Genomic DNA, 23,871 nt, shown 5'->3' on the forward strand with positions numbered 1-23,871 from the left:
CCATTTCAGTTTTTCAATCTGAAGCCATAACTTATCCGTAAAACACGCATTTCTTACAAGAATATGAAAACCCCTCTCTTTGCAGGTGACATAACTAATCCAAATATATATTTTTGGTGCAGAATACCAGACGCTGTCTTCATTCAAAATTCAAAAAATGTTTTTTTTAATAAAGCAATGAAAGGTGTTATATTGAAAACACCTGTGAAAGGACACAGTCAAGGGGTAGTGTTCTTGGTGCCGTTGCCGTTCAGTTGAGCAGTGTCATCAGTGACACGTTGCTACATACTGGTCCTTCGGGATCTGAAATGCAGCCCATAATGAAGCTCAACAATGAATTTCTGCTTCACAGACACCTAATGCAACATCTATATATGACAGCTTGCCAATACAGCAGACAATGCAATATATTATACGCTGTTATACTTTTTGACAACGGTTTTGAGATGAGATATGCAGAGTTGCGAACACTTGACAGGGTTCGTCAGCGGAGCTGATTTTCGTGCGGCCCGATTACCCCGCGTTCCGATCCCGCCACGGAGATCTCCGGAGACGCGGAAGACCGGCGAAAGGCTTGGGGCCTGAAACGGAGACGTCCCGTTTCCGTTCACGCAAAACGTCCGCAGGCGCCACAAAGGGCAATGTGACAAGCACGGTCGTGATTGGATCAACGTCTGTGCCACCTGCCTGTTCAGGTTAGGAGCTGCTTTTGGGGTAATCCCAACACATTTTATTTCCAGCCAACTATTACAACATTAATATAATAAATGTATAAATTTGAATTAAAAAGTGAAAAAACATCAATGCATGTACACGTAGAAGTAAAATCACAGTTAAATATGTGCTATGGTGAGATGTTCTGGGGGGGGGGGTTGCTTGGTAAATGAATTGTGGAAATTGACTATGCTGTATATCCACCATTTTGATTATTTACAAATTAGGGCCATTAATATGTGTGTGTGTGTGTGTGTGTGTGTGTGCGTGTGTATAGAGTGATTGAGTGAGAGAGAAATAACTGATTGGAAAAAGGCCACTTTTCTGTGGACAGCACATGCCTGACAACTAGCTCCCGTCATGTTCTTGCACAGGTCACCACAAGGTGGAGTCAAAAGAGATCACTACTCAGGAATTTGATGGTTTGAAAGAGAGGGCTAGTCAAGATAGGGTTTATGCGTTAAGCCTGCATTGCATTTAGTCAAACATTAACTCATTTCTAAGATCGACTTGCATCCATCTTTACATTTTCACTGTTGTCCTGATTGCCTTGATTTATATGTTGTGTATGTTTACACTAAATATTTTCATTGGATTAAAATTTAATGAAAACATGCATTGAAACACTGAAAAAGTGTTCAGCCATATGTAGAACAGGTGAGGCTAAGTTCAACTGTTAAAACAAAGTTGTGAAAAGCCATTATATGCATTGCACTGCATGGGCATTGAACATTAAAGTATTCCGTACGTAAATCACAGACCACAGAAAAGGTTACTTCTCAGTCCAAAGTATAGTCGTTCTGTGTCGGACGAGAGCAAAAAACTTTCACTCATTATTCTGGGGCACATTCCTTTATTAGTATCATAGTAATCAAATGTTTTCTGTACAGGAATGTATAGTCAACATTAAACGAAACTTAAAAAAAATAAAAATAAAAAAAAACTTTTTTAGACAAAAGCTTTAAAAAAAAAAAAAAAATCAAATGAAATTTCCAAAGACTCAAACATTGCACGTTAAGTGACGGAGAGTTTTAAAAAAAGAATCATACTGGTGATAAGACGAAAGCAGTAGTGTCGATTCGAGCGAGGTCCAGGACGCCCAGCCACAGTCTTCGGGCTGCAAATCAAGAGCGTGAGTGACTCCTTCATGGTGCTCAGGGCAAAAAAAAAAAAACCTCAAAAAATAAGGACGGAGGAGAAGTGAGCAACTGAGAAAAATGTGTAGTGGTGCATTTTGGGCGGCGATCTCGATTTTTCTTTTCCGTGCATCTTCTTTTTTAAAGTGTGCGATTCGGACGTAAACGTAAAAGGTGGAGGTGGGTGGGTGGTGGTGGGGGGGTTATCAGCAAGGCCTGGTTTACAAACGGCGGTTCTGTTTATGCGATCGCTTTGGCTTCAGGTAAGAATGCCTCCCAGTATTTTATGAGCTGTGAAACGGAAAAGAGGATTCAAAACTTTCACAATTGTCAACGCATAAGATGAAGTAAGCTACCCAACAAACCTATTTAATTTATCTCAGTAATAAGCAATTGTGTTTTTTGCTCCTTTGTCATTTTTTTTTGCATTATTCTTAGTCATGGTTGAGCCAAAAAAATTGAATTGATGGATTTAGTCAAGATTGGCTCTTTACTTTGATGTATAAACAAAAGCCAGTGTTTTTTTGTTTTTTAAATAAAGACAATATTTCGCACATTCATTTAGGTAATTGACTAATTTGGTTTAAAAGAAAATTCTAATTCTGAAAATTGAACTTTAACATAAAGTTCACAGTTAGCAACATTCTGAACAGCCTCCCATCCCGACGCACTGGTGTATTAGAGACTGTATTGAAGCCAGGAAAATGGCCGCTCACACAATGTACGAGATGGATGGGAGTGCGAGCATATCTCAGGCAAACAAAACGATTTCAGACGCACACCGTACCTGCTGCTGTGTGTGCACTAGCGACTCCAGATATTTAATTATAACAGCTTTGAAGTCCTTCACTCTCTGTTTCTGTAAACACAAAGTGCAGGCCAGAGTGAGTTCAAAGAGGAACAAAATAACAGATGACATCGCACCACAGAACAACACATAAACCAGAGTGAAGAGACAGTCGGCCACAGGACACAGAAATAAAACCATGGTATAGAATTTCCGTACTCTGCACATTTACATCAAAATATACAACAAAAAAAAATGGAAATCTGTCTTTGACGAAGGGTGCTCATGAGGACTTGGAGTATGCACTTGCCTCAAATCTCCCCACTTCTTTGCGGATGGTTTTGGAAATCAGCTCAAAGTCCTTCTCTCCCTGTTGCACTTTGCCCTCCCACTAAAGAGAGGCAGGGAGGAGAGGAAAGGGTTAAACAGACAAGATTTGAAATGAGAGAGATGCACAGAAGACTACGGTCTACGCCCGACTCCTGTTGCCTTCCAAAAGCTACTGGTACACTCTCCTGAGGTAACTAGATCATAGTATTTTACATGTTCCCACACATTCCTGTTCCCACACATTCGTTCCACAGAATGATGTTTCATTCCTGACTAAACCTAAGTAACAGCCACAGGAGTCATAGCACTGGCAGCGTGATAGACTGAAAAAAAATAAATCCAAATAAAGCAGGAGTCGACTTCAGTGGCTTTAAATGGTGCTACAGCAGTGACTAATGCATGACACCATAACTAGAACCAGCATCTCCACAGGAAGGCAGAAAAAAAGCAGGAAAAATGGAATGGAGGGAACAAAGCAGCAGAACAAACTATGGATTATGGTCACAAATGCAAATGCTGCAAATGCAAATGCTGATGCGGAAAATTCAAATGCATTTGTGTATGAAAATATGAAGTCACATGAGGCTGTTCATACAGTGCAGCACAATCCTCCTGCTACTGCTGAACATTCAGTACACATGCATTTGTGTATTTGTGACAATATCGATAGCATCTGTGCAGCAATCAGTAGACTATTAGCCCCTCAAATAACACCCACTGCCAAGAGCAGCTTTTCATTCTGAATATTTTGAAAAAATGAATTGAACTTCTGCACTCATAAACTGATGTGTGCAGTGGAAAATTGCATTCTGATCATTCAAAATCCACAGAACGACAAATACACAGCTGCGGTGTTCCTTTTCAAGCTAAGATAAATTATTTTGTCAAACAAGTTCATGTGACAGTTGCTAATTTACGCAATGCTGGCAGGTGAGAGGGAATGGAAAGCAATGAGAGAAAGAAAAGTCAAATCCAGGAGTCCTACCTCCTCAATCTCCTTTGTGATGCGTGGTGGGGAAAGTGCACAAATTAAAGAGGCAGGAAATGTTCAGCGCTCAAAATAATTCAGGAAAAAAATATGAATTTATCGCAGTCTAGCACAAGTGCCTCTGACACGCAAGCAAGCACCGGCTCTTGCAGTCCTGTGCATGACCAGCGCTGGCAGAATTCAACATTCATTTTCATCACCAGGACTTCCCTTTAAGATGCGGCCGCAACTTCCCTTTAAGATGCGGCTGCAACTTCCCTTTAAGATGGGGCAAAAACTTCCCTTTAAGATGCAGCTGCCACTTCCCTTTAAGGTGCGGCCACAACTTCCCTTTAAGATCACATGATCAAAAATAAATGTTGAATACCGCAAAGCTTGAATATGATTGAAGCAAGTAAACCAGCACATTTAAACCAGTTTGAACATCTTAAAAGTTAATGTGCCTGCAGGAAGCAGAAGAATCTGTAAGACAGTCTGTATGGAAATTCAACCAATTTGCAATTTACTGTACAGATTTATGTAATCATATAAAATCATTCAAGATTTCATCAGGTGTGGATAACTGAGGAACTGACTTGATGACAAATGAAGTGGGCACAGTGGAATTATTGCATTAGATCTAAATATAAAAATGGTGGCTTATACAGAACTACAGTAACGACCATGGGTGGTTCATCCTGTTAAGTCGACTGCCAGCTTATTTAGTCCGTTTTCCAGCTACGGTGTTAGGCTTGGTTGTGTTACAGCGTGTTCTAAATGTGAGTCTGTAACCCAGTAAGAGTAATCAATAATAAATACACAGAGACGGACTCTTGTGTATGTTCCCACGAAGGCTGAAAAAGGAAGATTCCATCAGAGGAAGACTGCCTCCTCCGACTATGTCTTAAAGTTGGGCCCACAAGACAGGTTGGAACACTTAGTATTTAGCATCGATTTATAATCACTTGTTTCACAAACATTTTGAAGAACCAATTTGATTAACCATCATTAACATTATTAACCAATAATAATTAGGCATGCCTAGGCCCTGATGTCTGTATCCTGCAAGGCAACATGATGGGCTAATACTGCACATATTTTCTACTATGAAGGAGCAGCTTATGGTAAAGGAGGCCTCACGCAGGTAAGAGGTGTAGGTGTGACTGAGGGAGCACCTGATGGTAAAGCGGGCCTCACACAGGTAAGAGGTGAAGGTGTGTCAGGTAGCGCTAAATGGCGGTATGGCTAAGTGGACCGCGCGCGCGCCGCGGCTCCGCGCGACCTTGCCTCTTTGATCTCGTCCTTGGCCTGCTGCAGCTTGTCCGGCTTGTTGGCGAACTGAAGCTTGGCCTCGGCCTCCCGCTTCTTCTGCAGCATGACCTGGGCGTCCTGCCACTTGGACCAGGTCTTCATGCGCTGGTCGAACACGCCCTGCGGGGGGCAGCGCAGAGCCCGTTACAGCGCGGCTCACCTCCCCAAACCCGAGCCTCCCCCTCCCACTGCGACCATACACTTCTTCATTAACTGCACCTTATTTTAATATATTTTAGTGATTTCCCAACTAGTCAAAGTTAGTCTGTGAAGGAAATTACAAACGCTTGCAACTTAATTGAACATTGGGAAAAAAAATTAATTCAATCCAAGCCAAAGTCCTCGGTGCATAAATACCTAATTCAATATTTTAACGTTTACAGTTTTTTAATTGTTCTGAAAGATATGCCTTCCACAGAGCAGCCCTCTGCCCAATTTATTTCTAAGCCGCTGATTGGATTTGGAGCGCGTCCCCCCCCCCCCCGTGGCACGGTAACACCGCGGCCCTTGGCCCGGACGCGCACCTTCACCGAGGTGATGAGGCGGACGTAGTCCCCGAGCAGCTCAGAGAACAGGTAGAAGTCGGCGTAGGCCTGCTCCTGGTGCAGCTGGTCGATCTTCTCCTCCACCTCGGCCAGCTGCGACAGCGCGCGCGACAGCGCCGTGTGGTCCTCCGAGTTCCCCAACATGGCCGCGCTCTTGGCGAAGGAGGCCGTGTTCAGCGACAGCTCTGGAGAGGAGGCAGGGAACGTTGGGAACGCTGGGAACATTGGGAAAGGACAGCCTCCCAAAACATCGACAGATCTCACAGCACCGATTAGACAGATTTCCTGAGCAGCTCAAAAAAAGAGAGCAGGAAACTTCAGAATTTCACATTGTACAAGAGAAAATTAACTTGTCCTGTTGCAAACTGGGTTACGATTCAGTTTCAATTGTCTCTGTCCTTTCTTCTTTTTTTTTTTACTTTTAAAATTTTCTTTCTGTAAGACTGCATGCTGAGTAATGTTTCAGAAAAGATAAAATTTGCAGGACCATATAATTTTTTCTGCATAATATACATACACCGTAATTGCTTTTATAACAGCAACTAAGCTATTATATTATATTATATTCGCATATCTGTGGAGAGCCTCATTTTCTACTCTCTCTTTGCTGGCAGAATTTGAGCCTGTATTATTAATTCCACTTCAAAACGCATAAAATTCACTCTATCTTCCTCTAGTGGATTGTTTGGGAAATGTTCATCTCGTGTAAAGAACACAAGCAGAACCTATGTTTAGAAAATGAGTGACCTTCTACAACAAATGTTGAGGCCTTTGCAGATGACCACAGTTCGCTTTTAATCAGCTGAGTTGATCGCCCAACGCAGTAGCGTAGCGTCAGGCTTTATTTCGTGTTCGTTTTGCATAACCTTAAGTGTTTACTCAGCTCAGCGCACATCCTCTTCCAAACTCCCCTCTGGGGGCCTTCTGTTTTTGCAAGTTATCCACTGACGCAGATGGGTATTTACCGAAGCTAAGCTAATGTGTACCCTTGCTCAAGGGTATCCTGACAGTGCCCCACAAGGGAATCAAACCCCGGCGTATTGAACGGAAAGGCTTCAATGTGCCCTTAAAAGACAGACCCGCACACCTATCGGCGCATAGGAATATCAAAGTGCCCTCCCCAGACGCAAAGCAGCGACGCTATTGGCCAGTTACCAAACGATAAAATAATTAGGCATTTGGAGGCAAGCCCACAGTGATTATATTTGCCCTAGAGGTAATCATTCCTCAATGAAATCTGTGGGCTAAGTTCATAAGTGATGACCGACTAATAAGCCTTATAACAGAAAGTGAACTTTGGCAAATTTACAACAAGTGCTTTTATAGTATAATTGCTCTGCTAATCTGTCTAGTGTGTGAGGTTTGTGAACACAGGTCACATGATCCACAACAATGTTGTCTGAATAACTTCCCTTGATCTTCTGTCACAACAATGTTTACTGTATGAGTCAGATGACAGAGTGGGTGTGCTGAGACAATAGTCGAGGGAAACACAGCGTGTGTTTCACTGCTCTCCACAACGAACACACAAAAAATACACCAGGAACTCACGTTTTTTCGAATTTGAAAGCAAACACAGTACAGACATGTACAAAGATATAGACAGAGCCAACGTTTTCCATGTTATACGCCAACATTTTATTAGCAATGCCCAGAAAAAGTGGCTGTTGCTGACATAGTCAGGGATAAGATATCGTATATATTATGCCTGGCTATAGATGGTCAGGGGAAAGTGTGTAAACTCTGGGGAGGGGGTGGGGGTGGGGGTGGATCAGGGTTACGGTGGCCTTTCTGGTGCAGGGGGGGTGGGTGTTGGGGGGTTGGGGTTACCTTTCTCGTGCAGGGCCAGGGCTGGAGGGGAGGGGGTGTGCAGGGTGAGGGTCACCTTTCCGGTACGGGGGGTGGGGAGTTACCTTTCCAGCGCAGGTTGGGGGGGGGGGGGGTGGACAAAGTGAGGGTTACCTTTCTGATGCGGGGGTGCTGGGCGGGGTTGGGGGATTACCTTTCCGGTGTAGGACCAGGGCCTCCACACTTCCGTGCAGTTTTCTCAGCTGCTGATCCAGGTTCTCAAACTGCTGCTGCTTCTCCTCGAACCACTGCGTCCGACACGGCGGAACGAGAGGAGGAACGCGGGTCAGAACACCATCACCGCACTCTCCGATAGGCTGAAGTTTCTCTGTACACGGCCCCGACAAGGCCCATTATCATAATCAAACACTATCGACGAGCATAGCATCCGCTTCGCAAAGCTAACTGGACAACGGTGCTTCTGCTCAAACGACAAGTGAAACATAATGACAAACACACAGACAAATAAACACCGTTTCCCCCGAAACCAGGAGTCCGTCACTGTTCGAACACAAATCGCAAACATATGGGTGCTGTTTAAGGAGCATAGACCCACAACTCAGGTTTTGACTTGAACAAAATAACAGGTTCAGATAAATCAATAACTATAAAAAAAACTTTCAGAACAAATAAAAAAATAGTCCGTTTAAATTTATATAAAACCACGTTTTATTTTTCCCTTATTTTTTGCCGACCATGGAGGCCGGATAGCCGGGCCACCCGGCCACACCGCTCCGAATCCCCCTTTCCTGCCGGCCCCCCGACGTTGGGATTCAGGCGGAGAGCCTCATTAATTCGTCTCATTATTCAAGTCCAGAAATCAGCCCTTACCACATCCGATTCATTCATCTTGATTGTCATTTTGTTGACGGCGTCGGCGGCTTTGTTTACCATCCTCAATAGTCCGGCGCCGCTCAGCGCCTGGGTGCTAACCGCGCGCGGCAGCTGGGATGAAATGACAAATAAGGGCAAACAAACCGGTTAACAGGCCGGGGGCTCCGGCCCAATCCCTGCGGGACGCCCCCCCCCCCAACCCCCCCGCTCCCCCCCCCAGCCCCCCTCCCGGGCGCGGGGAGAGCAGCAGCGTGGGGTTTTCTCCACTCCCATACATTTCAATGCTGCTGGATCTAATTTAATGCGCTCACTTGGAAAACTCTCAGAGGGACAACAGGCAAAAATAGCTTTCAATTGCTTTCAAGCCTTTATCCCTCTTTTCTACACTTCTGTAGCGCTGCCTGGGGATTAATACAGTTATTTCAGCAGAGCAACACACACACGCACGCACGCACACACACACACACACAAACCCACACACACACGCACACACACACACACACAGACACGTACACGCGCACACACAAGCACTCATACAAACACACGCACGCATGCACACACACACATAAATACACATACATGCACACACACATGCACGCACACACACACGCACACACAGAAACACACACACGTGTGCATTCACACGCAAACACACCCACACCCACACACATGCACGCACACCCATGCCCTCATAGATGCACGCACACACACACGCACACACACAATTGTGCTGAGTGTGACTTTGTGCTGTTTCAGGGTATTGACCGGGTAGTTCAAGCTTTTTGACAGTTTGTAGAGACAGTAAATCCAAACAATCGATAGGTCTGTTAATTTTGGGTTTGGTAACATACTGTAGGTAACACAAACAGATAAAAATGTTAATAGGTTGCACATTTACAATAAAATGCCACTGTTATTACAGTTTCACACAGTCAGCCTTACATGAGGGGTTTTCTAGTGACTACTGTATTTGCATCGTATACATAAAATCCAGAACAATTCAGTATCCAAAAGAACAAAATTTTTCTTGCTCAGACAAACGTAAACTCCCCAGTACTTCCCAATTCTAGCCCAGGTGGGTTGACATCCTTAAAGGGGTACTACGCTGAATCAAAGTACTGTTACCTCAACTGCCTCAGAAGAAAACAGCCGTATGAACATATTTCTTTTACAGTCAAGTAAAGTATTGCAAGCCCAGATTCAATCCAATGGCAACTATGCCTTGTCCTTACCCGTGAGTCTTTTTTTCATTTCTTATGCAGATTTTTGTGCTATGTTTAAATTAAACACATACAGTTTAGCTTGTAAGCAGGTAACAGCAGGTCGTAACTCTAGTTAAGGCACTGTGGGTGTATCTTTCAACAAGGTACTGCATGTGAATGACTTCAATATTCATGCAGCTCAGCTCAGCTATATAAATAAATATTATGTAAAACATTTTATGGAATAAGATGGATGAGGGTGCACCCTGGCTAATAAAATTACCACTTGGAATTAAAATTTAGACCCAGCAAATATTGCGCTGAGATCTCAGCTGGGGTCACACTGTGGAAAAGCAAGTTTTCATCAGGAAAGAAAAAGGTGAATAATTAAACAATTTAACAAAATGTAGAATGAAGTAATTTTGACAAATTTGAAACACGTTTGCAGTATATTGTGTGCGCTATATTACATCATATGCATACATTTATACGTCACTGGGGAGCAGTATTTCAAAATACAAAGCCAATGTACCTCAGAATTTTCCAGAAACTGTATCACATCAGGGTCTTGTAACAGAATGGGGTGCTTCACTGTTCTCATCAGATACCTGTAGAATAAACATAAATAAAATGTTATGTTTTGTATTTTATCCCGATTCCGTTCCTGTGATATCCGTTACATATAGAATGATAAAAAGTGATGAAGAAAGAAAAGATCACCATAACTCAAGACTTTTACGTATTTACGCACACAATAGGCTATTCTCACAACACACTGGCTAATTTATTATCAGATATTAGATTAATATCAGATTACAGCTTCATTGCAAATGTGTATTGAACCTAAACTGCAAATCCACATGACTCGGTATTACAATCACAAACAGAAACCAAAGATAGATACACGGTAATAAGCAGAACTCATTCATAATGAGTATTTAAATTGGGGGACAATGGAAGGCAACTGGAATTGCTTTGACAAAGAAGAAAAACGGTTGCCTGTAGCGAAGGAAGAATTTTATTCACAAAGACCTCAGCAGTGTATTTACAGGCCAGAAAGCAGAAATAAAGCTCACAGTGAAATTAATTGTTTTAGCCATCAGGATACAGTTCTTTAACAGCTGAAGTCCGCGAGCTGACATCCTCCGTCCCACAGTTAACACTGACCTTCATGTCAATCAATACGATTATAAAAAGGGCAGGCGAAATGTCAGCGCCTCGCTTAATTTTAATTTTTATTCGATTCATCAGAATGTGCAAAAACCGCGAATGCTGTGGCAATCAGCGCGAGCGCGAAATACCAGCCGTGTCACGGCGCGGCGTCCGAGAGGCAGCTCGCGCAATGCTCCGGAGAAAACTGCCAGCGCGAGCCCGCCGCTGACAGGCGCGAGCCCCATGAGCTCAGTGATAATTATTTATCTAATATTGTGTTGCTTAACCTTTCTCCCGTAAAAGACCGCAACAAGAATGCTCTTTAAACTGAAGTCTTTTCACACAAAATTGAAAAAGGTGCCCCGGCTTCTTCCAATTTACTTCAACAAGTATCTTCAGGCACCGCATTGCCGGCTAGCTTGCTTTATCCCCACTCTGAACGACGGGCATTGTAGAGAGCATCATTATATCTATAGCCAGCAGTCAGAAAACAGTCAGCAACACAAAAGTCCTCATTCTTACAGAAAAAAAAGCCCATTTGTTATAGTCACTGGAATAATGAGTTTGCACATTCACCCTCAATTGAACACAAACAACAGTGGATTTACAAGCGTTAGTCCAATGTGTTTTCTTGCCTGAATGCTTCACTGTTTATAAAATTGCAATGCTTTTTTAAAGGGTAGTTACAACTTGGGTTAGCCTGGAAAATGGGGCTACAAGCGGACATTTCACGTTATGTTCTTATAATGCAGCATTCTAATTTTCCTAGTTCATAGCTTCAAAGTCATTTCTCACCTGAAAAACGTTTTGCTACTGACGTGTAAGATGTTTAAAGTACACATTTTATGAGTAGACTGAGTGACTGGAAATATCAGCAAGCAGTTTTTTTAAGCCAAGGGGTGCTTTGTTCAAACTGTCATTGACAAATCAGCATTAGAAGACTTCCTCAGCAGGATTTTACAAATGTCTGTCAATCACCACTGCCCTCCAGAAATTTGACATTTAAGTTCAACAATTCACCTAGTTTACGGTGGAATTTCACAAGATGTATAAGAAGCCCAGCTCACAAACTTCCCTTTCAAACCACTACCGTTCCTAACCAGCAGAACATTAATTAGTTATAATTACAATATTAAAGAGAATGGTATTTTTTCCAAACTAAAGATGTGTAAGTGAGCTTCTGAAAAAAACAAATAAGGCAGAGTAATAACACAGTTCATGAATGTGGTTGCTAGATTTCTGCAGTAATTTACCATTAGTTTCCACAAGCTTTAACTTACATTCTAAATTCCAAAGAAAACATATTGAGAGATATAAAAAGCTCATCAAGAGAGACCATTACCCCAATAAATAAAATAAAAAAACAAATTGGCAGTATATAACTAGGAATACAAGCTATATTATTTGTTTAAAACATTAATGATTCAGAAAATGGCATGCATTTTTAAATGCCAATAGATTAGTATCTCTGTACCATGGGCCATCCTTTCTATACATCACCTTTCCAAAGCTGATCTTCGTTTCTCTACAAACTCCGCAGATGACGGATCCTCCTTTCCAACCTTCACCTTCGTCATCCCTGTTAACGTTGCCACAGCGACAAATTAGAATGTTCAAACAGAAGAACAACATTCTCCAAACCGAGAGAAATAGGGCTTACAGTGACCAGCACTTCTCTCTGTGATGAAAGCCTTTCTTTCCACCACATACAGGAGTTTTTATTAACTTCAAACATCTTCATAAAAAAAACCAAAAAGAACTCCACTGTGATTTGTGGACATTGAATTTAATCTTTGAAATTATTCATTAATTAAAATACAAATAAAGTCATGACATAACAGTTGCATAACATCACATCACAGGTTGCACAAATAACGTCTCCTGACCTGTGGTTCAACACAGAGAGACAGAAACAAACAGAACATGAATAATAAAGACTGCATAAGGTATATCCCCTAAGGGCAGCATTCTGAACATCAGGCTGAACGGCGGTGATCACATCTCGATCCTTAAGGCTGAGATACTGCCTAGCATCCAGTCCCATCGCACCAAAGATGCTGAGACAGAGCTGACACACTGCACCTGGAGCTCGCCAGAGCCAAACACTGAGAACAAGCCCTTCATTAATTATGCATTTCAGTGGAAGGAGTTGTCTTTTTAATCAAAAACTACTGTGTAATGGTGTAAAACTTGGTATTTCCAAAGGCATAATCATGACAAGCAAGACATAACTAAAGGTCTGGCGTCTTGTTTTAGTTGCATCTGAAAGGCAGCCTGCGTTCACGTTTCTGAATGCATTCACTATAATAGTATTGTGCATCACCTATAATGATTAATTATCATTAATTCGTATGCTTTTACCTTTCTATTTTAAACAGAAACATACCTTCCTCAGTGAGTTTTAGCCTTTGATAAAAGCATTTAAGGCAGCACTAAAGCATAGCAAAATCATCTGGGCCCTGAAGCACAGCATGCTAAGATCTAGCTAGTTAGCTCAGTGGGTAGATGGTGTAACAGATCATACTACTAGATGAAATGGCCAAGCTTTCTATCTATTCTAGAAAAAGGTCTGCAAGCTATTGACCTACAGATAACAAATACATGCATATTTGTCCGCTTTATTCCTTTGTTTTGTATTGAGGCATCAGCTGAAGTTAGATTCAGGTTGTTCCAGCTCCTATGACGAGAAACATGGGAACAAACTGATACTTAGCAAAAGATGATACCTAAATTATACACATTTTTGTCAACAGTGACACAGAAGTACCAAGAACAAACTTTGGGGCTGGGCCACATTCATTACCACTGCAACTTTAGAACGATCAGGAAATAATTAATCACTTACCCACAATGCTTTTCTCTGGTGCGGGCGGAACTATGTATCCTATATGCATATACTTGGAGGCTAGCTTGCTATGCAGTCCCAGGAAGTCGCTGAACCGCCTCTTGACTGAGAATTCATTCACGTTGAAAATGGACAGTGATGTCTACGGAGAAACAAGAAGGGAACAGAACAAGATTTTCTACTTATTTCTGGAGGGAAGGGAGTTAAGCAAACAAGCGAATCCACCATCACGTGCAGTGTATTTCCTGCCCACTTAACTGACCCACCCAAAAATAGCATACCTCAAAAGCAGTATTGGTAGGTTTGCTTTGATAGGTATTTTAGGAAGATCCAATATTAGAGTGCAAATAATTGGGAGGAGAGTATTCAGAAATATCTACTGCGATTTATCAAAGCTGGTTACAGATGTGGGAAAGATAATTGAGCGCAGTTTTTTTTTTTTTTCAGCCAGGAATGAGAGCTCTGACTTGGCTGCTGTAATTGTTGTTAGAAGAATGTTCTGAGATGTTCTTGGCACCCAAGATCAAAAATTCAAATGGACAATATTCCCAATTTAGAAGGTAACCCCATGCCCCTCTTGGAAGGTAACTCCATCCAAAAATAATACTTTTTTCACAAATTATGAAATTAAATTTCACAAAATAACTGACATGTACTTCACATGTTAAACCCCATTTTATAGTGATGATGCCATTGGGACAATGGTGTAATGCTAATTCAGTTTAGTTGTCTTTACATTTCTGAATACACAATTTTAAAAATGGTTTTACTTTCATCAAAACTGCAGCAACCCGCGGCCCCAATATGGCTAAAATTTTCCACTGAGCTGTCCGTTGTGAAGAGAAAAGATGCTAAATGCTAAATGAAGAGAAGCATTCATTTAGCATTAATGTCACCTTTAGCAAACTCTCACCTTTGTTGATACTTTATATGCCATGTAAGCATTCATCCCATCCCCTACAAAAAAAGAACAGAGAATCACTCACTCATAATACCGTTTCATCAGTGCATTTAACTATTCAATAACTGTTTATTAAAAACAAACACTAGCAACAAAGTGTCGCCTTAAAAAGAGGGTGCCAGGCTCCAGTCCTGGAGGGCTGACAATGACTCCAGGTTTTTGTGGTCTCCTTCCAACCAGCAGGCAGTTAAGGACTTGAGAACACAGAGTGTGGACTCTGCAGCCGACAGCTGAACCTGGTACTGAAATTACTGGCGTTGAAATTATTGGTGCTGAAATTACTGGCACTAAAATTATTGGTGCTGAAATTACTGGCACTGAAATTATTGGTGCTGAAATTACTGGCACTGAAATTATTGGTGCTGAAATTACTGGTGCTGAAACGCATGAAAACCAGCAGATGCTGCAGCCAGCCAGGACTGGATCCTGACACCAGTACCTGAATATAATCAATGAAGAGGAAACGCACAAACGAGGCGCTGGACGCACGCAGCTGGCATTGGCATTTCAGTGAAAAAAAGAACTCAGAAACCGTGACTACGATACTCCATCTACAGAAATTCAGAGCATCTTGTAAAACGGTCAGTCTAGTGGGGGTGTTAGAAATACTGTTCGGCGGTTAAACCCACAGTAAGATCGTTCCCAGGATGCAGTACTACTGGTATTCATTTACTTTATGTTGACTGCTCAAAATACTATTCTGTAAATAAAACCATAAGCCAGCAACTGGTCATAAACAGAAGAACAACATTGGGAAGACTGTTTAACAAACAGTACAATCAGAACTCTGTTCAACAGCATGCAGGAATAGAACAGGAATTGTTGAATTGCACAGTACAACAGTATTCCCTTCGACATAAAAAAGTGACTGAATGCTTTGTCTAGATCTCTGTCCTTTGTTAAGCTTTATTTTGTCCTTAATTTAGTATTGAAAGGGGGAATATAGTAATGCTGTACAGGCTACTTGTAAATAATGAAAAAGTGTTGACATGAAAATAATTTATCCTCTAGCAAGGGAGCGTACTAGGTTAATAACTAGGTTAATAACTTAATAGAAAGCAAGCTTATCAATTTGCATTTTAGCAATTGTCATTTTACACATATAAGTATCTCTAAATGTCTACAAGGATGTCAGAGCTAGCTAAATCAATTTTCAGCTTTGTGTCATTTAAAGCAAGTCCTGCATTTTAATATTATTATTATAATAACTACTACTATGTGATACTTTCACTGTTAATGGTATAGTATCTCTCTGGAAAAGATTTTCTCCTTTAAACAAGTGAAGACACAAGCAGTCGTTACTGCAAACTCTCCCAGACCAGAACAAGACGAAAAAAAATGCAACAGCAGGACGTGTTTGAAAAGGTCTATTGATTTTAGTGAGAACAGATCTCTGGTGAAGCCCAGTTTGGCAGAGATCTGACCACTTGGCCATGAGGCTGACGCTCGTCAACCCGCCCCCGCCCCCGCCCCCGCCCCCCCCCGCGCCCCCACCCACCTCCTCCCTCCCATTGGGTTGGGGTGGGGGGGGACAAATAAAAGAAATTCAGGGTAAATAGGAGGTTGGCCTACTAGGAAAAACCACAGCCACACTGTTGTACCTTCCATTCTACAGTGCGTATGTTTTCCAAACTGATACATTTTGGGCAAAACGGTTAAAAAGTGGTTACCCACGGTAAGAACTATTTGGGTATGGGTCTGGCACGATGGTTTCCAACTCCAAAGTTGTAGGTTTTGATTTGACCCGTGTGCAAGGGACTTTCCTTGAGTACAGTTGTCAAGAACGCTACTGTTCACACCTTTACAAGGGGTACCACTATAGCAGCAGTCCTGGACCTCGGTCCTGGGGGACCACTCTGTGTGCTGGTTTTCGTTCCAACCGCAAAAGCCAGCCCAAAGCCTGCAGCGATTCCTTGTTGTTAAACTGAATGTGACATGGCAACACACTTTTTTTTTGACCATTCGGTATTTCCATGAAGACCCACCAACTTTCTCTGGATCGGACACCGCAATCTGCATGTCAAATGTGTCTCCATCTGCTTCCTCTTCCGCCTGCAAAGAATTAGCGCATATGTTAGCGATGAGGTTCCCTCACAACGACCAAACACACAAACATCTGAATTAAATATGAGCACGGGTTCCCGTTGTTTAAATATTTCAAGATTTAAAAGATTCACTTAACTTCATTGTCCTCGAATTTCCCCTCGGGAAATTGAAATTTTGAAATATTTACATAACACTGTCCAACAAAATTGAGATGCCCATTTTTTATGTTAAACATTTGGACAGCTAAAGATTCTTTGGTTGATTTAAAAAAAGAAATCCTGGTCGTGCCCCAGAAAGCAAGTTTGTTCAGTATTTCTAAGTTCCAATTAGCAAGTTATGCAAACTTCTGCGGTCTTGGATCTTCCAGAGACATAACCTCCTCACTGATTGGGTTATGATACTGCAGGATTTGCTTAGTTCGTTTGTAAACAAATATCTACCACAGAAGAAGAAATCTATCAGAGCAATGCGATTACATCAGAAAGGTGAGGGACATATTCACCTGGTGAAGAAGATTGTAAGCGTGCAAATTTAAAAAACGCCTCAAGTAAGTCCAAAATGGTTACTAGAAGTTCTAGAACGTTCTACAAGTCCCTGAAATCCAGGCAACAGGCCCAGTTTATTTTCCTGTTTTTTTTTCCGACTAATTCTGAAGGTCTGGAAGAGACGTTAGCTCTGTAGGAAAAACGCAATAAGAATTTTCCTAAATGAAACCTCAGTACAGAATTTAACAAAACACACCAAACAGATGGCCTTCAAACACCTGATAAATGCGTGGCAAAGTCAAAACACCCTGAGTTTTGTACAACGTGCACATTATGAAAAGTAAGATGCTGACAACACACAAAACACCGCGCTCTTGACAGACTTTCTTAATATCCGTCAAGACTTTTTTTCCCCCCCAAGTCCTCTCATAAATTACTCATTCAGTTGGCTTGAGCAGTTTCCTTCTGTCACTAATTCTAGAGCATACGAACAGATGGAGTTCTAAAGAACTCTTCCAAGCATCCAATCAGGGGGTTCACTCCCGAAATGCACACAAGCATACAACCAGAACCATAAAGCTGGACACCAACTGTCTTTTAGAACACGTATAACGGAAGGCTGATTCTACGGGATTCCACTCGTTATACTGGTTTGCAGTCGTTTGAAGACGCGAGAAAAAAAAAGGGGGAGAAAGCCTCACCTCGTCCAAGGACCTCTCGAACATGGCGGGGACGGAGACGATCTTGGGCTCGACCCGGGGAGTGATGAGCGCTGTGGGGGTCACCGGGGTGATGGCGGGCGAGGGGTCATCGGACAGGATGGGCTCCCTTTCCGGACTGTCCAGGGAGACTTCTTCTGTGGCCTCTGAGGAGAGAGGCGGGGGGTGAGGGCACACGACACACACAGACACACACACACACAGAGTGTACATAAGAACCGGAGAGGGTAGGAGGGGCTAGGCGGTGAAGCCTAGGAAGCAACTCAAACAGCCTCTACTGTGCATGCTCGAGGGCCAAAGCACTTGCTGCTCATTGAATTCAATTTAGAAAACCCAAGGTGATTCAACAACCTCATTGGTCCATTTTTTGTGATCATAAATTTCATTATGTGCAGCAGTTTGTGAAACAATGGTTGTTTTGGTCCAGGAGTCTTGGGAAAACATTTATTAAAATGTGCACATTCTATTACATTTATTACATATTTTTGCAATCTGCTTTTTACATGAATTGTAATGGTTGTTCATCGAGTTTCAAAATACCATCGGGGACATTTTATTTTTGCCTTCAAAAGTCTGATATTCCCCGTTCATTTTAGTTTGAGCTCCAGTGTTTTGCCCTCAGCATGCGGAGTCCAGGCTTACGTCCAGGACTTACGTTAGCTGAAGGCGTGCCTGCCTGTCCAGTTAAACATGCATGTCTATGAACACACAGGCACAAAATGAAGTGTGCATAAGCAACACACACTCGCCAACGGAATGACACAGCAGGACGCTGGACCACGTCACACCACACACAGGGCCTCAGAATCCCCACATGCGTGATGCACACATATTTTTTAACACAATAATAATAATAATTCATTAATTTTTTTACACAATAAGAAACTTTGACCACCATTGCTCATAAGCGACATTCACAGATATTGAAAAGATTAAACCGCATGTATGTAACAGGAGGTTTCTAGGCATTTTAAAAAGGGTGAAGTATATTAGTGAAGTCCGCGTAATGTCATTTCATATGGAAAAAAAATTCTGTTCCAATCTATTTCTCCTTAGATTGAAACAGAATTCATTTCTTTTTTTCCCACTGATTAAAAATTTTGCCCTGCTGACGAAAAATTGAAAACAATGGAAATAATTCAGATCCACAAAAGCAGGATTTGTAAACTTTGGACCCCAGTGACTACTTCCACATGAATGAATGGTGTCCTGGTGTCATGTTCTTCAACTTGTAAAATTCAGCGAGAAGAAAATAAACCGCTGGAGACAGAGCTATAAAGGCAGTTTATTCCCGCTTGCGTCCCTCTTGTCAGGTTTTTTCGCAAATAAAAAGCCCCACCGAAGGCTATTGGCATGTGCAAAATTCAGCAATTCCCTCCGTTTTCAGTCCCGCTGTTTAAATTACCCCTCCAGGCTGTGACCTCGCGAAGTTAAATATTTGGTGAAAAAGTAAGTCTGACACATCAACCTGAAATTCAACCTGAGCTCAACAACTAATGCTTCCATTCGTTCTGCTCATTTCACTCCATAATGTTGCCCCCACGTTCTGTCCAAATGTTACTAGAAGCACATAAAGTCATACTTCACTCTTGGCTTAAGTCCAAATAATAACTGAAAATGGTTTTTTAACTACATTGTTCATTCACACACACACACACATAGTATACAGAATATAAACACAGGGAATAAACTGAGCTGCACTACATGGGTTGAATTACCAGCAAACAGGTCCTCTGGCTCATCGTCCAGTAAGATCTCTGCTGGCTTGGGCCCGTTGGAGTTGGTGGTGACCTCCTCAGCAGGCAAGCTTGACGGTTCCGGGGATGACGGACTGGACTGAGACAAACAGAAACGCGTAAATATAATTAACAAGACATGAAACGACAGGTTATTACAGTACCGAACATGGGCATCCCATAGCACAGTTTCAATCATTCATTTCAGCTCTTATGTGCCATACTTGCCGACCCTACCGATTCTGCAGAGAGTTTAAAAAACTTTTAAAGTAACCAAGACTTCCTATTGTCATTTAATCTGTTCACACTACTGCCTAATATTTATTTTAAATACCCCTGCCGCCCCCCCCAATGGAGTAGCTTATTTCACACATCTCTACAGGAAAAACTGTCTTTAACATTAAAAACTAGGCCAGAGCAGTGACACCGAATGGATGAAAGTGTCACATTTCAAGAGCACCAGGAAGGGCCCTATCAGAGATCATGTGACTCGTGCGTACAAGCTTGCGCTTGACATTCAGAAAATATACAGTAGTAGCCAACAACACTCGGAGGAAAAAAAAAACAAGTCTACAGCCCTGACACACAGCGTGGCACAGCAGACCACGTTACCCGCTGCCAAGAAGACGACGCCCCCTGCAACTATCACTGGCGAGAGCTGGAAACCGCCACCCAACGTCCTCGCTTTTTTGCTACGCTATCAGAAAAAAAGAAACAATGGGGGAGCTTGACAGATAAATAACAGAAGGAAGCAGGGTCACTGAAGCGACATTTCCTCAACTTGGTCACCTGAGGACAACAGAAAAGACAGGAAATTTTTGCATCGGCACTAGTCCTGAAATTCAGTACAACACAAATAGCAGTGCAAAAAAGTATAGAAAAGAATTAGGCCAAACAGGGCTCCCCCACATGTAGCTATTCTGCGGACATTTCCAAGTCCCTTCCTTGTTCTACCCATTCCATGCATGTCAGAAGTGTTGGAGACCATCAATAAAGCAATATAAAAACCTTGCAGCAAACAAAATATGTCTTGACACATGTGACCTTTGCAAGGTCACAAAAGTAAAAACAAAATAAATATGTTCTGAGATGGCACTCAAACTTCACTGTTCTGGAAGGGAGAGGTTTCACTGACTCCAAGGTGACCTACCTGCATGTCAACCTTAAACAACCTATCAAAAGGCTCCAAGATCATCCTCTTCATTTGAAGCAGGAGCTGAACTAATGGAGTCAAAGGTTGTCTTGGTTAATGTGTAAAGTCACCCTATTTTACTCCTTCATGTGTTTTCACAGGCCACATTTGCAGTGAACGGAGTCACACTATAAACATCTCACACGGGAAACACATGACTGTACTTCCTGTAGTAGTGATGAGGAGGGTTGGGGTTGGGTGTATCTAAGAATCCATGGGTGCACAGGTACACTACATGACCAAAAGTATCTGGACACCCTTTAGCCTGGGGCTGTTTTTCATTGTTTGGGCTAGGCTCCTTAGTTCCAGTGAAGCCAAATCTTAATGCAATGACATTCTAGATGATTATGTGCTTCCAACTTTGTGGCAACAGTTTGGGGAAGGTCATTTCCTGTTTCAGCAGGACAAGGCACACAACAAGGCCCATATAGAAATGGTTTTGTCAAGACTGGTGTGCAAGAACTTGACTGGCCTGCACAGAGCCTTGACCTCAACCCCATCCAACACCATGGGGATCAATTGGAAAGCCAACTGCGAGCCAGGCCTAATCACCCAATCAGTGCCCGACCACATTAATGCTGTTCTGGCAGAATGGAAGCAAATTCCAGCAGCAATGCTCCAGCATTTAATATACAGCCTTCACAGAACAGTAGAGGTTGTTAAAGGAGCAAATAGTGTATCAACTCCCTATTAATGCCCATCATTTTGAATGAGATGTTGGGTGTCAGGTGTCAACATTTTGGCCATGTAGTATATGTGTTCAGCAAGTTTTATTCAGCAGGTCCAAGGTCCTCACCCCATGACAATATCACTACTGAAAATCAACCAAACAGGGTCACATGACTAGTCTAATATGACTACTAAAACAAACCGAAGGAAAAAAAAATGGCACAAGAAGCTGACTAAACAAGTCCAAGTGTTCCCCAAGATGGATTTCCCATAGATATCCTGACCATGTTTAGTATGTTTCTCAGTCCCGGTCTAAAAGCAAAAATCTGCGAGGTATTCAAGTCTTTTGTAGTTGTAGCCAGGGAAAAAGAGGGCAAAACAGGCCGGTTGAATTCCAAACCGTTAAAGAGCAGAAATATAGGCTACTCCTGTAACCAACTCCTTTGATAAAATTCAATAGAACTATGTGACCTGACGCAATTTAGGTTACCCTGTAGAATTCTTCCTGGGAGGCACAGATAGAACTACCTGAGAACATGGTTAAGGGGAAAATAATTATTTTTAATTTTACCCTGCAGGTCAGGCCAAAAGGTTCAGCTGCCACCAACTCTGAAAGACTGTCAGGACGTTTGCCTGGTTATCACTGCTCTGGAGAACTAGTGAAAGTACATTTTAAGTCAATTGACCGCATTGTTGGGATGGTTCCTGTTTCAGAGGCATTAAAAGGATGTGAAAGCGACAACTGGGTCATTTAAATCAAACCAGTTGTGGAGCATTGTGGGTGTTGTACACACCTGCACAAAGACGCTAGATACTTCACTTTTTAATGACCCGTTCTGCAAAGTAGAGCACCTGACCACTGGCCTAACTGAGCCCTCCGGGACAGCCATGTATGAATGTGTGAACAGGTAAGCCACAATTAAATATGGCATACAATTATCCACACAGCAACTTTTCCAGGAATTTTTGAAATGGATACTTCATTCACTGAGTGCCATCTCATTCTGAAACAAAATGCATATGTATGCATTCAAGAAATACATATATACATCATGTAGAATGAATAGCCAACTTCAAAGTGACAAGAGACAGCTCAACCCAAAACTACTTTCTGATGTCAGTCAGAAGTTGAAACTGTTGTCATACCAATACTGAAAACAATAAACTAAGGCGACACGTCAAGTAAGACTAAATCCACAAGACTGTTTGCTCCCCATTATTTCATAACGGGGCAATGTGTTCTCCCCGTTATTTTTCCAATCGCCATATAATACACCAGGAAGTGAAATAGCAGATTTACCCAGACCATTTTCTCTCACACATGCGTAGTTCGACCTGGCATCAACCAACTGAAAATTATTCATAATAGCCTGCCTTCCCATCGTAAATTATTTGTAGGAAGTGATGCACAGCTCAAATCTTCGCGCTGTACTTGAACATAGCCGGTTATACGGCACCAAGCAAAACAGATACATAGAAAGAACATCAACAGAAAAGTGCCCGTCACGAAAATGAAGTTATCTTCGGTATTCTCCTTAAGCATCCACAGCCAGTGGTGATGCATACGCTGAGTGATCATCTGTTTCCATGCACACCCGATATGACTCTGCTCTCACCTCGAGCGTTGAAGCCGTGCTGACAAAAAGATCCTCAGCCTCCTCTACTTCCCTGAAGTCAGTCTGCCCAGATTCTCCCATCGGTGGAGGCTCCCTCTCTGCCGCCATCTTATTTCAGCAATAATAACTGGACGAGAAAACAATCGGTAGGAGCAAGTCAGGAGACTCTCGAGCTGTCATGTGATTCGCAGGAACTGCTTGGTCTTGTGACCGTTGGGACGTTCACGGATATCAGCCTGCGCTTATGCTGGCGCGGCTTGTAAGCGTCACCACTCGATGCGCAGCATGAACTTGAACAACCCCAGATTTGCAGCCCAAAAATAAGGTCGTTAATTTTATTTGTAAGTAGCTAAAAATTTGCTACAAAAATAGCCTAGGTTATCGAAAACATTTGACAAAAATATGTAAATAGGTCCTAAATTAAATAATTTAGGTCACAATACACACCAATAATTTACGCAGTTGGCATACACGATTGTACAGTGCTAGTTTTCACTATTATTTATATGAATTCATATAAGTAAAAGTTTGCTAAGATTTTTAAAAACTCGAGGACTGTGAGCTGATTTTACTCAACGTCGGTGAAGCCTATTAACCTCTCCACTAGGTCTAGCATGTTCCAATAATTGGTGCTCAAATGAAGGACACAGAAAACCTTGCATGGTATTTCTATTTCCTATTAGGACAAAGAAAGAAAAAAAAAGTAGCCTGTTATTGTAACTCGGTATGAAAGAGTCTGACTATTCCGTGATAGTGTAAGAATCCACAGCCCCTAA

At 42.2% G+C, this 23,871-nt stretch overlaps 1 protein-coding gene across 1 annotated transcript; it reads right to left on the reverse strand.

Moving 5' to 3' along the window:
- Positions 1 to 1,547: 1,547 nt before the first annotated feature.
- On the reverse strand, positions 1,548 to 23,293 carry snx2 (sorting nexin 2). The gene is made up of 15 exons (XM_064297232.1): positions 23,096 to 23,293; positions 19,601 to 19,718; positions 17,865 to 18,028; positions 16,618 to 16,684; positions 14,585 to 14,628; positions 13,672 to 13,813; positions 12,327 to 12,405; positions 10,207 to 10,282; positions 8,470 to 8,583; positions 7,793 to 7,886; positions 5,770 to 5,975; positions 5,222 to 5,365; positions 2,948 to 3,028; positions 2,638 to 2,709; positions 1,548 to 2,141 (listed from the first exon to the last, which is right to left on the reverse strand). Exons 1-15 carry the CDS (start codon positions 23,201 to 23,203, stop codon positions 2,091 to 2,093), a joined length of 1,560 nt encoding a protein of 519 aa, XP_064153302.1. The 5' UTR covers positions 23,204 to 23,293; the 3' UTR covers positions 1,548 to 2,090.
- Between the last annotated feature and the right edge of the window lie 578 nt (positions 23,294 to 23,871).

Source organism: Anguilla rostrata, chromosome 10, assembly GCF_018555375.3.
Source record: "Anguilla rostrata isolate EN2019 chromosome 10, ASM1855537v3, whole genome shotgun sequence".
Taxonomy (NCBI): Eukaryota; Metazoa; Chordata; class Actinopteri; order Anguilliformes; family Anguillidae; genus Anguilla; species Anguilla rostrata.